Genomic DNA, 14,158 nt, shown 5'->3' with positions numbered 1-14,158 from the left:
CATTGTCATTTAAAACATTTTTGAATTCTCAAATGTCTCCACATTTATTTTTCATAATTTTCAAGTGGTTTCATTTTTGTGTAATTCATCCGTCCTGTAAGTGGCTTCACTAACGTGTTCTTTAATTATTGGGATTTCTTCATCAAAATGAACCAAAAGCGTATTAGCATTAGACCCCTATTAGATATATTGCAGAGTAATGATTGGAAATGCACCAATTATTGGTCCAAAGAGCAGAATAATTAAGCAATCAGATCAGTAATCTGCAAAATAAATACTGAGCAACTCCTTTCCCAACTACAATTCCTGTCATTTTGTGTCTACATGCGTCATTTAAATGTATTTACTGTAATGCAGTTAGTCAGAGTAGTATTTAACTCATAAGGGTATTTTTCTGTTAAAATGATTACCTGTATCAAGAAACCTACTCCACATTTTCTTTTCTTTTTTATGAGCGATACTTCTCTGCACGCTAAACCTCAAAGAAACCAGAAATAGTTCCAGAACAGCCTAAACATCATGTCAAGTAATAACGCTTTTCAACAGGTCGTCACCCGAGCACCTTTTCAAAAAAGAGTTGAGCAGAAACTGGTGGATAATATTTCAAAACTGTTATTGTAAGGAAGGGAATTATAGCAGCTAAACTGATTAACTTGTATGACTCTGCTGGTGGTGTTTTACTGAAAAGTTCACCTGCTCTCAACTATTTTAATAAGCACATTTGGGGTAAAAGTTGACGCACATGTCACAAGGCTTCAGCACACACACATTGATTTTCCAGAGTGAAACCCAATCTCTGTGTGCAGTCTAATACTCAAATATTTGATGCTCCGCAACTGTAACGTGCAGGAAAATGTGCATAGAGTGTGCATGAAAGCAACTTTATCATTTATAAATGTGCGTGTCTGTAGGTCATAATCTGTTCCACATGCATCCAAGTATTAAAAATCATTTTGAAAATAAGGGCTCTATAAAACCCATGTGAAAAACATTTGTCTCCCAAACGGAGGAAAAATAATATATCCCACACAGTACGGGAGGAGCAGGCAAAAAAGTCACAAGAAAGAAAACAGTTCAGACATAAAGAGACTTTGTTTTTCAAACCAATTTTGTTTTATGCGCCCAGCCAAACCACAGCTGATGTTTCCACCTATCTTATCATCAGCATTCTGCTCAAGATGGATGAGAACGTTCTCGTAGGACTGAGACTAACCACTCAAGTCACGAAGTCATCAAGTGGAATGTAGAGAGAAAATCCCTGATCTGTTTTATTGCTTAAAGGTTTGTCACGCTTGATTGAATCAGACAGATCAAATAAGCAAAGCAGACTCTCAGAAGGAGAATTTGTATGCGTCGGATTCATAATAGAAACATATTTGCAGCTGATTATTCCTGAGTGACGACAGTGCCACCCAGGCATCCGCACAATTAATGAAACCGCAGATGTTTCAGAGGGGCCCTCGTGGCTTGCTTTGTATTTATGTTTTCTGGAGTGGCTGCCGAACGCGTTTCTCCCACAGAACAGTTCTTTCCACCATCAACTGGAGGTGTTTAGTTTGACCGGACCCTGTGGTGCTGGAGGCCCGACTCCTAATACACACCGACTTCGTTATTAGGATCTTGTTACAAAGAGAAAGGAGAGGGGCTGACGAGGACCGAAGCAGCTAACGTGTCTGACCTCAGCACGTTATCAAGTCTGGTGGTCTTTTCTCATCCAGACCCTAAAGCCTGTTCAAACCGAGCTTTGCTTTGGAGTGTAGTGGGTTTTGTGGTCCAGTACAGCATCTTGGGCAGCGTTCTCATCGACTTTATGTTTGGGAACATAGAGCAGCAGGGGGAAAATGGTGGAACTGTTAGGGGGAGCGGTAAAGGCTTACAAGAAAACATCAGCCATAAAATCGCTCAGCAGTGTTTGTGTAAACATGTCCTGGCCAGATGACTTCATTCCTAGGTATTTGTTTGTCAGTTGGAGTACCCCTCCAATAATAAATAGGCCACCATGCATTTTGAAACACTCTGAATGTGTGCGGCATGACTGATTTGAGAGGAAGAAAAAAAATGTTGGAGGGGGCTTATTTGTGGCAGAGCAGTGGGATGAAAAGATTTCAGAAGATATAATCTTTATATAACCACCATAATTATTGCCGCAGCTTTAGAATGGGCATCAATGCATGTGTGTTGTGCCGCAACATTCAACAACAAGGTAATAGAAAGTGCTTTGCATAGAATGCTAATGTAGCTCACAGCAGGTGGGCAAAGCAGCAGGTTAACGAGACTGAGACCCGAGTGTCATTGAGACTCGTCTCTTGTTTAACCACTTATTTATACACTTTAAGAATACATTTTAAAATGTTTGTAGGGATTTATCTCTCACACTGTGATCTCGCCTGTGCTCCCAACATAAAGTATTGACCAGCAGCAGATATACTCTCCATGCATACATCACAGTTAAAACTTAGTCTAACTTCAAATCAGATTATATATTTTTTCCTGCTTTAATTCTGTTAAAATTAACAAAATTATTTCTATTTGTTAAATACGAAATTTTTTTTCTTTACTTTCAAATTTTTTTGTTAAATTTTAAACTTTACATACATTTTCAAACGGTAGTGGACCGATGGCATGGATGAACATTTATTTGGTATAATTAAGTGGAATTTTGGCTCTTTTTGCTTGACAAACCTGTTGCACCTGAGGCCTTTGGGCTGCTTTCCTTGCACACACACCTTTCTAGCTAAGCATGATTTTTTTAAATTAAGATCAATGCCCAAAGACGAACCAGATTTGTTGAGCTTCTTAGTTCTCTATCTGATTTCTTTCCTGATTTCCTTTGATTTCCCAACGGTGTCACACATAAAGCACTATTTAAGGTTAAGTTGCACCCATAGTTGTGCCTCCAGTTAATTGAGATGTCTATCTGAAGTTCTACAGGACATGGTATCATAATTATGCTTTTCCAAATAGTTTGAAGGCATAGTAATCTAAGTGAATATACTGAATATACTCAATTTGAACTAAGTAATAAAGCATTCTCTCAATATTTTAGCAAATTTAAGTAATTTGAACCCTAACAGCTACGGTTCAGTCTGATTTAGTGAGAAAAACACAATGTATTTTCATACAGCCATTGTAAGTAAAAAGAGCTAACCCTTGTGATGCTTTCTAGTGTAAAATTCTATTTGCCTTCCTGATCAGTGCGACCATTTGCCACAAAGAACAAGAAAGAGCATCACCAGGAAGGATATTTCACATATTCAAGGCTTTCTCAACTGGAGGTTTGCTAATTTCCTTCAGACAGGCTCCCCGTTTATGAACTGTGTTAGCTCTGGAAGTTACAAATCTCGAATGTGTTCAGAAAGCGGACATGGGGTGCTTCTCTGTGGGTTGTGTGTATGGATGCAAACTGTGTGGGTGGTGGCTACTCGCACATCTGTGAGTCTTTGTGAGCGTGCGTTGCGTTTGCTCCCAGCACCCTGCAGGAAAAAAAAAAAAAGCCTTTTCTCTATTTCCCTTTCCCTCTTAAATCTTCCTACATCTCTGCTGTGGTCCTTTCCTTCACAAAGCTGCATGCCAGCCCCACTGAATAGCCCCAGATTCTACAATGCACAGTAAATTTCTCGCACAAAGAGAAAACAAGGAATGAAGCTACAAAAGGAGCCTGCAAACAATGGAGTCAGATGACAAAACAGCAAAGGAGACCACACTGGGCCGTTTGATTAAGCCATTGTTAAGGTGCACAATGTACACCACTCCATAGCGCTTTTCTCACATATACCTCATGTCAATCAAACAGGGCTCACAAGCTAACAAGCTAAATACGCCCCAGCTTCGATACAAATCAAATCTGAAACTAATTTTTAAAAGAATATTTAACAAACGTCTGAAACAACACAAGCGTATGTGTGACTTTTTTCTCTCATATGTTGTGTAAACAGCTGTTTCCAATCCTGAACATTATCCTATAATATATATATTATATTGTAATGTAAATGCAACCATTGAAGTTGAGTTATTTGTATCTCTTTCTGTGAATTTATCTGACCGACGTGAGCGCAGTGTTTCCTTTTTTACTCTCTCCCTATCACACATGCACCAGCCCTTCCAGAGTTGATAAATTCCCACAGTGGCTGTTGACCCAGCTGCCTTTGTCAAGTGGCGCTACCAGCAGGTGCTGTTTTCACAGCCTCCCTGGCAGCCGTACAGGCTGTTTAGCAGTGCTGCTGACCCCTGCCTGCTATTAACAGTGTTCGCTACAGACCCCCCAACTCTCCAGGGACTCTTACTCTTTCTCTTTTTCCTTCTCTTTCTGTTTTCTTCCTTTTTTTGCTCTTTTTTTTAACTACATGCAGCCTGCAACAACAAAAGCCAACAGGCATGGAGTCTGCAGTTGGGTGCTGATGGGATCATGGGAATCAGACCCCCCTCCGTCCCCACCTTCAATCGTGAAATTAAGCCATTACAGCACATGAACAGCCACTTTATTGTCACTGCTATCAGTCAATATGTTTATCAGAGCATTTGGTGGGTGTCTTTTTAGCAGGGAGGTGAACAGAAATATATTTTATCAAGGTAAATCATCTCTTTTAACTGACTGAAACCTTGAAGATACGTAGGTGAGAAAATGTGGAGTGATACGTGATTGAAGAGTGTAAAAATTCCCAAACCAATTCCTCAGACTTTTAAGACAGTAGGTCAACCAGTGATGGGCACACTTCGCTAATGCAGTAATAGTGGCGCAGATTTTTCGTTTAGTATGTTTGCTTACTTTGAAAACGTTTAACACAGTTCATTTTTCAGGACAAACTCTAACGTGCAAATTTTCTTGGCTGTTTTGTAAACTTTCTGTTGAATAAAGTTCAACATCTGTGTTTAAGTTTTGGTTATAGACTTAAGAACTCGTCAGGTGGTTAGACGTTTATATCCATGCTTTTATTTTGATATGGTGAAGACTATTTACGCAGCACTTCCATTTCCTCTCCTCACTTTGTCTTTCTTTCCCAAACATGAAACATACACTAACAACATAAATACAATATAATAGAACATATAAATTGTAATGTTAAAATTTATTTTGTACCCGATGATTGTAGTTTGAATTGCAGTTAGCGCTTTAGCATTAGCTTCTGCTAAGTATAATGTTGGTGTAGCGCTTTAGCAATAGCTAATGCTTATTATTAGTGCTTTAGGGTTGATGCTACTAACTTTTCTGGTAGAAATGCCCACAACAGAGGTGATTAGAAAAAATCAGGATTGTGACTATGACTAAATGCAGGTCAGTTTATAGAGTGCTAAAAATGCAATTAAAGCACCTGTCATGGTGGAAGGCCCACAGAAAAAAAGGAGAATATCAATCACTGCCTGTTTATCAGTGGATAAACCAGCAATGAAGTCTACTACTGTTGATCTTGCCATCATTTCAGTCAAATAATTAAGTCTTTATTTAAAAATACACCATGTTTGTCAAAATTGCAGCACAAGAATATTCTGAACAATATTCTGATAAATATGGATTTCACCACAATGTAAGAGAATTGAGCACGAGAGCAAAATAAAATGCTATTTTATGTTTTTTCTTTTATTAAACTTAAACAAGGCCACACGAAACACTTAAGCCGTCTTTTGGTCAGGTGAATGATATCAGCCACAGGTGGAAGTTATATTCATAAAGAAACTTTGGCTCGAAAGTCAGACATTTTCAACACTGGTCCTGAACTGCATCTAGTTTTGGCCTCTGCTGCTGAATGACCATTTGCTCTTAGACCGTGATTGATGAGGCTCGTTCTCTAATGGCCTAAACATCACACACACTGACTTCACCTCTCATGCTTGTTGCCTCTCATACCAGACTGAGTCGACCAGAGTCCAGTTACTCCGCTTGTGTTACCGTGTGTTGGGTTGTCCAGTGTTTGGTCCCTCAGCACAACGGAAATGTTAACGCAACAATATTTCTTTCTCTCTCCCCCACAAACAGACACACTCATGTGTTTGTGTGTGTGTGTGTGTTTGTGTGTGGCCCAGTGTAAAACAGACACTTCACATTTGAACTTGATTACGCACTCTGTATTATTTCCAGACTCATGGAGCGTGATGTGAAAAGATTCAGTTTCAGCCCATTTGCCGATGTGCGTGTCTGGATGTTTGTCTTAATACGGAACGGTCGCAGTGTGTCTCTTTGGTTCTCAAACTTGACACATATGGTGTGGAGATGTTTGTGTTTGTGTCTGTGTGAATTTTCCAAGTAATGTTTATATCCTAGAAGTGGCCTTGTCTTAGCCATATGAATTGTTTTGCTCCTCAGATTGGAGAAATATAAGAGGGGGAACCACAAAAAGACAGAATGTACAAGGATTGTTACGGTGCTCTGCACAAGTAGTCATTTTCTGCCTCATTATAGCCACAAACTTCAGTGTATTTCACTGGGATTTTATGTGACAGATTTGCTCAAAGTAGTATTATGTAAAAGTGAAAGGTTTCAATTTATAGTTTTACAAATAAAGATTTTGAAAGTGTGTTTTGCATTTGTGTTCAGCCTCCCTTTACTTTGAGTTTTAGGTCAAATTCAGTGCAAGAAGTGTAAATCTCGGCATAAATTCAGTTGTTGTGAAGGCTTCGGAGGTTTCTTAGAGAAGATTACTGAGCAAACAGCATCATAAAGACCAAGGAACACAACGGAAAGGTCAGGGGAAAGGTTGTGGAAAAGTTTAAATGGGAGTTAAAGAAGAAGAGTCTGGCTAAGTCTGGCTAAGTTGGAAACATACCAGGAGATGACCCAACATCTCTACCTGAACTGGTAGGCTGGACATCTAACAGAAATAGAAGTAACCAAGACATGCTTAGATGCAGAGGTTGACAGCTCAGGTATATGGATATATGGCACCAGAGGTTTGGGTTTGTCATGCAGCCAGTGGGTTGTTGGGTTGAACCCCCATGTCAGTCACTTTGCCATCGTTTCCTTGGACAAGACATTTGTTTTACCTGCTGGTGGTGGTTCTGTAACTGTGGCTGCAATGTGGCTTACCATTAGAGCCGGACTTTAAATAAGTTTGATCAGTTTATTTAATTTTCTGTTTTTGAAGACTACATTTTTGGAAAACTGGGATTTTGTTCCACCAATAAACATTTGGGTTTCTGTAACTCAGACGGATGTCAGTCTACCCAGAACCCTCCGTCTTGTTTTCCAGCTTATATGCATTTGCATTTTGAATTCAGGTCAACTTCAGACTGATTTAAGTAAAAGCAAGTTCTGAAAAATATGCTCTGTCATTACTAATTCTTTATAAGAAATGTCAGTGAGAAGAAAAAAATCCAGAAATTAGATTTAGTATGAAACAATCGTAGATTTTATTTTTAAGCCATATCGACCAGTTCTTCCTTCCACCACGAGTGTGTGAATGAATTAGTTAATGACTGATTATAGTGTGAAGTGCTTTGGAGTCCTCAGACTTCATTAAGCCAAAAAGTAACAAACTGCATCCTGATGCAGTGAGACGCTGAATTCCACGTCATTGATCCCGTCACACATGCACAGAAAAGGTGTGCATCAAAAGTGCCACGCATATTTCCACAAAGTGTCCTTCATTTTGTCAAGTTCAGACCTTTCTGCAAACCACACATCTCTCAATAGCCAGCACACATGGCAAGATAGGAAACAGTGTGACGGCAGCCTAACATTATTCATCCCCCTGAAAACACGATATCTACGGAGATCCATGGTGGTGGCAACATTATTCTGTGGGGAGGGGAACATGGATGGAACTCAATACAGTTTAGTCCTAGAGGAAAACATTTCAGAGGCTATAAAAACTTGTTCTGCAGGAGGGTAAACTTACACCAAGTCATGACTCAAACCATACGCCCACAGCTACGTTAGAGTGGCCTAGTCAAAGAATAAATAAAGTGTGATGGATATTATGTGGCAGTCAAATCTGACTCATGCCGGTGTGGTCAATTCACGCCGGGCTTTTATTTGTGAAAAGCGGTCATCATTTTCCATCCACTTTCCAATTGTGCACTCCATTGTGTTTGCCTATCAAAAACCTCCAAATGAAAGGTGCTGAATGTGTGCATTTATTCTGCATTTATTCTGCCAGATTGTGAGACTTCAAGAGATATGAATAGTTTTGAAAGACTTTGTAGTTCTTCATTGGCTGCTGCCCTGCATCTTATTGTTGTTATCCTAGTCCTTCACACTGATTTATAAGCTCTTAACATTTAGAAAGTTTATAGCTGTTCCTTCTGGGGCTTATAAAAAAACAATGGCCGCATGACTCAAATAAAAGGAAAATCCTCATAAAATGTAATTAAAAAAGCAAATAAATAGTTACTTACTCCTTTCTTGTTTTCAGCCTCACCCTTCGACGTGCAGCACTAAAATGTGACCGAAGTTTTCTTTCACTCACACTTGGATTTCATGTTTATAGACGCAGCATAAGGAAGATGGGTTTTAGGATTTATTACAAATGAAATCAGTGAAGTGCAGCGCGTGTTTGTGTTCTGTACCTCTGTACTTAGAAGAACCAACTAGAGTCACAGCTGCTGGTATCCCAGGGGGTCCCTGGTCCCTTCACCAGTTTTGCATGTGTAGAATTTGAAATATTCCTACATTTTCTTGTGAAATAGCTCAACTTTAAAATGTATATTTTGTCCATCTTTTTCTTATTTTTTATTCTATTTTCTTTTATTTTTTTCATATCCTGCACAGCAGTGTAGCACTCAAAACTGTTGTCAAGGTGAAGCCCACAAGTGGAACATCATAACTATCTAGGCAAACAAAGTAGAGTTGGATTAAAGCGGACTAAACAGGACTGTTGTGAACCCAAAGTGTCCAAATATGTCCACTTATTAGCATAATGTTTGAGAATTAGCAGATTGTTTTAGGTCTTCTGTGATCACGTCTGCTAAGTTTCTGGTTCATCTTACTGACTTTGATCTTGTTCTTCTCTGCAGGCCTCATTCCCCCAAGGAGTGTCAGCGCCCGGTGGAGCCACCAGAGCTACTAACGACAGCTTGCTCCAGAAACTGCAAAAACGGACATTGCACTCCGACTGGCAAGTGCTGCTGTAGCCCCGGCTGGGAGGGACCCTTCTGCCGAATAGGTTAGTATTATTAAAGGCTGTTAATCAGATAAGATGGCACATTCTTTTTCTTTTAAGCCTTTTATACAATGTTAGAAATGCATTAAAAGATGCAAATATACTAATAATTCAATTACTATTATTCAGTTGAATAAAATTTGTATTATTTAAAAAAGGCAACAACATAGCGTTTCTTTTGATGATCTGTTGCCAAGGATGCCTCTGTGGCTAAAACAATACTTCAAGCATCAACATGTGAAAAGCTCAGCCTTTTCTATTTGACCTAATATCAATACAGTCTGGAGCTGATCGTTTGATTGTTTTTTTGGATTAACAGATTAAATATCCCCCAGAATTAGAACCTGGTGAAACTTAAACAGGTATTTGTAGACAGTGAAGGTCATTTTAACTTAAATGCAAATATATATATATATATATATATATATATTTATTTTATTTTTTTTTTGTAAGTTTTAGCTTAATTACTGCTCTGAATATGTTGCTCCTCTGAAAATGGCCGTTTTTGATTCTGTATATTCCAGTTAATCAATTACTAAATTAGTTGACGATTATTCAATAGTTGATTAATCACAATTAATCCAATTAATTGATTAAGCTTTATTACCGTTAGGACTAAAATACATTTGTTTTTCCCCTCCTGACATGTGCAGTAGTGGAAGTTTTAATTTAGCTTAAGGCAAATTTTTGTGCTTTTCTGTGACTGTAGCTAAATGTGAACCAGCCTGTCGCAATGGAGGAGTCTGCATAGAGCCAAACAAGTGCCTGTGTAAGAGCGGCTACTCTGGCGCTCAGTGCGAGAAGAGTGAGCGAGGGATGCCCAACGACCAGGAGAAAGACGGCATCCTGGATCACATCATCGACATGACCTCGTACCTCTTGGACCTGACCACCTACATCGTATAGGGGCGCGCGGAGGGGCCTGCTCCCCGCCGCCACATTGACACAGATCTACCTATCACCGCCAGCAGACTCGTACCAAGGCGTCATTAACGTGGCTATGTAATCTCCCTCACCTGAGTGCAAACGAGCGCACACACACAGAAACACCACAGATACATCCGGGATTCCTTCAGACTGCTTTGGATCCACTTCCACCCTAAAGAAACTCTCCCCCCTCTCGCCTATAAGCTATTTGCGCTGAGCACCGGGCCTGGCATCCAAGCCGTGTTCACATTGGAAGAGGCCTGCAGACATTTCTTCACCCGCTCTCGGCTGTCTCCACAGCTTCAGGAACTTATCTGGAACGGACCCCACCACACCGAGACTCTGGCTCCTCTTCTTCTTTTTTTTTTTTTCAGGGGCTTACTAAGACCAGTTTCAGGACTTTGTTAGGGATTAAAAAGCCTGGCTCAGCTCGAGAACAAGTTCATTCTCAATCCATCTGCAAACGCAACACATTGAAGGAAGAGAAGCCACATTGAGCCTGCATTTGCAAAGATCATGTTGTACCATCTATGTTGTTATCTTTAGTTAGTGGGCACGTTGTCACGACAACTAAACCAATCTGCAGTCTGTATACTTTGTTTTCCACCATTCATCTATTATCAACATAGAGAAGATACGAAGAGGAGCAGCAAAAGCAAATGAGGTGGATTAGCAGTGCTAGCTAACAACTGATGGTGTCATCCAGGACATGTCACTGTGGAATATCGTCTGAACTGTTAGCATGTCAGAGGCCTCTTCAGGTTTGTTGCGAGACTGACTGCTAGTGCCCACAGCATCACCATCCACAACGGCTCTTTGAAGATGCCAACATTTAGTTTACCTTTGAGGTGAATAAAGTATTTTTAAATTGAATTGAAGAAGCAAAAACACAAAGAACCAAGCGAGTTTCAGGATTCAGGATGCGCATCTGGCTTTCATGCACTGTATTCCTTTTAACTTCCTGAAATGAATTTTAAGAGTGGCTTGACGTTAAACACCAGAAAAATCACAGGCTTCCACCAACAAACTGAGTTCATTGTCACACACTGAAACTAAAACCCAAACTCTAAACTACAAAGGGAAGAAGCAACACGGTGATGTATATTTCCAATAGAGCTTACTACTTAGCATCGCAAAAAAAGAATCTAGCATTACTCTCGTAGAAGAGAGTTTATTTTTTTAATCGTAATAATATATGGGAGAATATGGTGTTTCTAGAAGGCAGTTTTACACTAAGCTTGTCAGGTCATGTTGTACTTATATATATATTGCAGCTTTTAAAGAGACACGTGTGGATTTTTCTTTCTTTTCTTTTTTTTTTTGTCAGTGTAAACGTATTGCATGTCTGTGCCTGCATAGAATAACTCACCACAGTTGGGGGAGAACATCCATTTCCCCTGACATATGATTATATTACCACTGTCAAAAATGTGTCTCTGTTGTGAGATGATCAAAGATGGAGTCGGGCCTCCGAGTCGCAGTGGAAGTAGCTCACAGTCGGGGCTAGATCTTATCCGCCAAGTGCAGATTTCTGAATAACCGTAGGGAAAATATTTGTCGTGACTAAACTGTCTCGCGAGCAACAAAAAGTTAAACACAGCTGGGATTGTCAGGAGATCCATCAGTGCGTGTTTTTTAGCTGGCTCACGCAGGCATTCATGCATACGCATACACTCATTCCTTTAATTGATCGTTTTATTTTGTTTCCCCAAAAGTTATGAAAATGAGTCCAGTTCTGTTTAACAGTTTGGATGGTAAAATGTTTTTGTTTTGTTTTGTTTTTCTTCTACGTGTACTTTAAAAAGCAACTCCAATAAATTCTGTATTTGTCGTTCATCTCCTGCTTCGCTCAGCTCTACCTGGGTTTAATGCATCAGGATGGAATATTCATGCTGTAAAATGAAATTAAAAAAAAATCATAACTTTTTTAGCACTTAATGTGAAAGTTGCATTGTAGCTGCTGAGACGGCGTGGTGTGAATAGAATAACCGTTTTCATTATTTAAGTAGTTACACAAATAAAATAATTATTTAAGTTCTCTATTTTGTTTTTACCATTGTACTGTATGTGACATTTTTTTTATTCCTGTATTGTAAATAAAACTAGGGATAACTCTGTTTCTCCTCGGAAATATCAATATGTCTATTAAAGTTTATAGCATGTGTTCAACACTCGTCTCCTTTATTCTGACCGTTACTTTTGTACACTTATATGTTCGTTTTCTATTTACAAAAGCATTTTGTAAATAGAATTACAAAAACTTAGTGTAAAGCTAATATTTTAACGTTTTCAAGTTAGTGCACAGTACAAAGACAATAAAGCAGATAATAAATTGCTAGACATTAATTATTGTAAAAGTCAGATCAAGTGTAAGTAAGATGAGTTGAGCATCCTTTTCAGGTCCGACTGCGTATTAAATATTAAAAATAAGATTCTGTACGGCAGAATATTAAGGCCATTGTAGATATGACAGAAAATGTGGCCATTGAGGAGTATAATTCAACCAAAAACATTTCTGATATTACAAAAAATCTATTTTTTATATTTAAAAATTAATGGGGGGTTTTTTCTCAGAAATGTTGATATTTCAAAAGAATTCTAATTTTCATGCTTAAAGGCATTAATTTACAATATTAAACCTAAGATTCTGTCTTACAACTTCAGAAACTTGAAAGAAAATCTCAGAAGTTAAATGAAAACAAGAAATTATCAGACATTCGTGACAAAACGTTGCTTAAGACTTTGAGGATTCAAAGTCTGAACTCGGGTTCAGACTTGAAAGCGAATCGAAGCAGATTTTGATGCCTGAAAAGAGAAAAAATATTCCCTGAGGTTTCCATCTCAACTTACTCTCTGGCATATTTGTTGTTGCAAATGTTTTACTTTACAATTACAGAACATTTCTGAGTTTTTATCCTACAGATTTCTGAGTTTATAATGTCACATAATGATGGAAAGTTTGTATTATTTTCTCACAACTTTATGACACTTTGACAAAAAAATACATAATTTTCACAGTGTGGAAAAGGTTTTAGAAATGTTTGTAAATGTATTAAAAACAAAACCAAGATATCTCTTTGATTATTTACCTCTTTCACAATTTAAGACACGCGCTAGATCACGTCTCCCAATGGACTCACCTGATTGGTCCGCTGCTCCAGCGGTTGTTTTCCGGTTTAAAGATGGCGTTTCCCTCCTTCAGCTTACAGACACAAACAGAAGTCGCTAACTAAGATAAATCTGAGGTTGTTTCACATCATCGTTGTTTTCCTCGTCGCACCGTTTCGCTGGGTGGCTACACTCTTCGTAGGACAAACACAACTAAATAAAAATACGTCCGCTCCTGTGCTACATCCTCTACAACGAATCAAACCGGAAGTCCGGAAAGCTGATGACGTCATCGATTCAAAACTTGCTGGTAAGTTTTACTATTAATCAAAACTTTAAACTAGATGTGGAGACGCGATTTCTGTGTTCATTTGCTTATGGATATTTAAAATACAAAACTGAGAAACAATGTTATGAGGATGTTTCTTGTGTAAACAAAAAAATGTTTTTGTTTACACAAACATTTTTTGTGTAAAAAAAATGTTTCCCATCCTCTGGTAGCATTTAACTTAGCAATTAGCTCAGCTCATCTTATCTTTTAGCAGTTTGGGTCATTCTGCTTTGCAGTTCTTCTCCAGCTCCATTAGGTTAGATGGGAGACGTCTGTGCTGCCATTTTCAGATCTCTCCAGGAATGTTTGGCAGATCCGAGTCTGAACTCTGACTTTGCTCCACCACAACATTCCCAGACTGGATCTGAAGCCTCTGAGATCTTAATTTGGGCCATTGTCCTGCTGACAAATGAACCTTCAGCCCAGTCTGAGGTGAAAAGGCTCTGAAGCAGGTTTTCATCAATTATGTATCTGTCTCTATCTTTCCCTCTATCCTGACTTGTTTGAAAGTAATGGCTTATGCTGACTCTCAAAGTGTTGGCATGATGTTGCCAACACTTTGCTTCATTGTAGGAATGGTTAGGCTGTAACGTAACAAAATGTGGGGAAATAAACTTAAAATCTTACCATTTTTATCTAGTCTTTAGTGAAAATAAATACTTAAAATAAGAATAATAACTTAAAAGTAACTTTTTAGCAA

The 14,158-nt window shown here is 38.7% G+C and overlaps 1 protein-coding gene across 2 annotated transcripts in view; it reads left to right on the top strand.

The window, feature by feature from the left end:
- Window positions 1-12,188, top strand: part of hhip (hedgehog interacting protein) — a 40,065-nt gene extending 27,877 nt beyond the window's left edge. For both annotated transcript variants that reach the window (XM_008420114.3, XM_008420124.2), the window contains exons 12-13: window positions 8,947-9,095; window positions 9,802-12,188. In XM_008420114.3, coding sequence (XP_008418336.1) covers window positions 8,947-9,095; window positions 9,802-9,998 — 346 coding nt within the window. In that variant the 3' untranslated portion in view covers window positions 9,999-12,188. The remainder of the gene's footprint in view (window positions 1-8,946; window positions 9,096-9,801) is intronic.
- Window positions 12,189-14,158: the final 1,970 nt, after the last annotated feature.

The sequence above is a fragment of the Poecilia reticulata genome, chromosome 1, assembly GCF_904066995.2.
Source record: "Poecilia reticulata chromosome 1, P_reticulata-male-v2, whole genome shotgun sequence".
Taxonomy (NCBI): Eukaryota; Metazoa; Chordata; class Actinopteri; order Cyprinodontiformes; family Poeciliidae; genus Poecilia; species Poecilia reticulata.
This window is presented reverse-complemented; position numbering and strand designations above follow the sequence as displayed.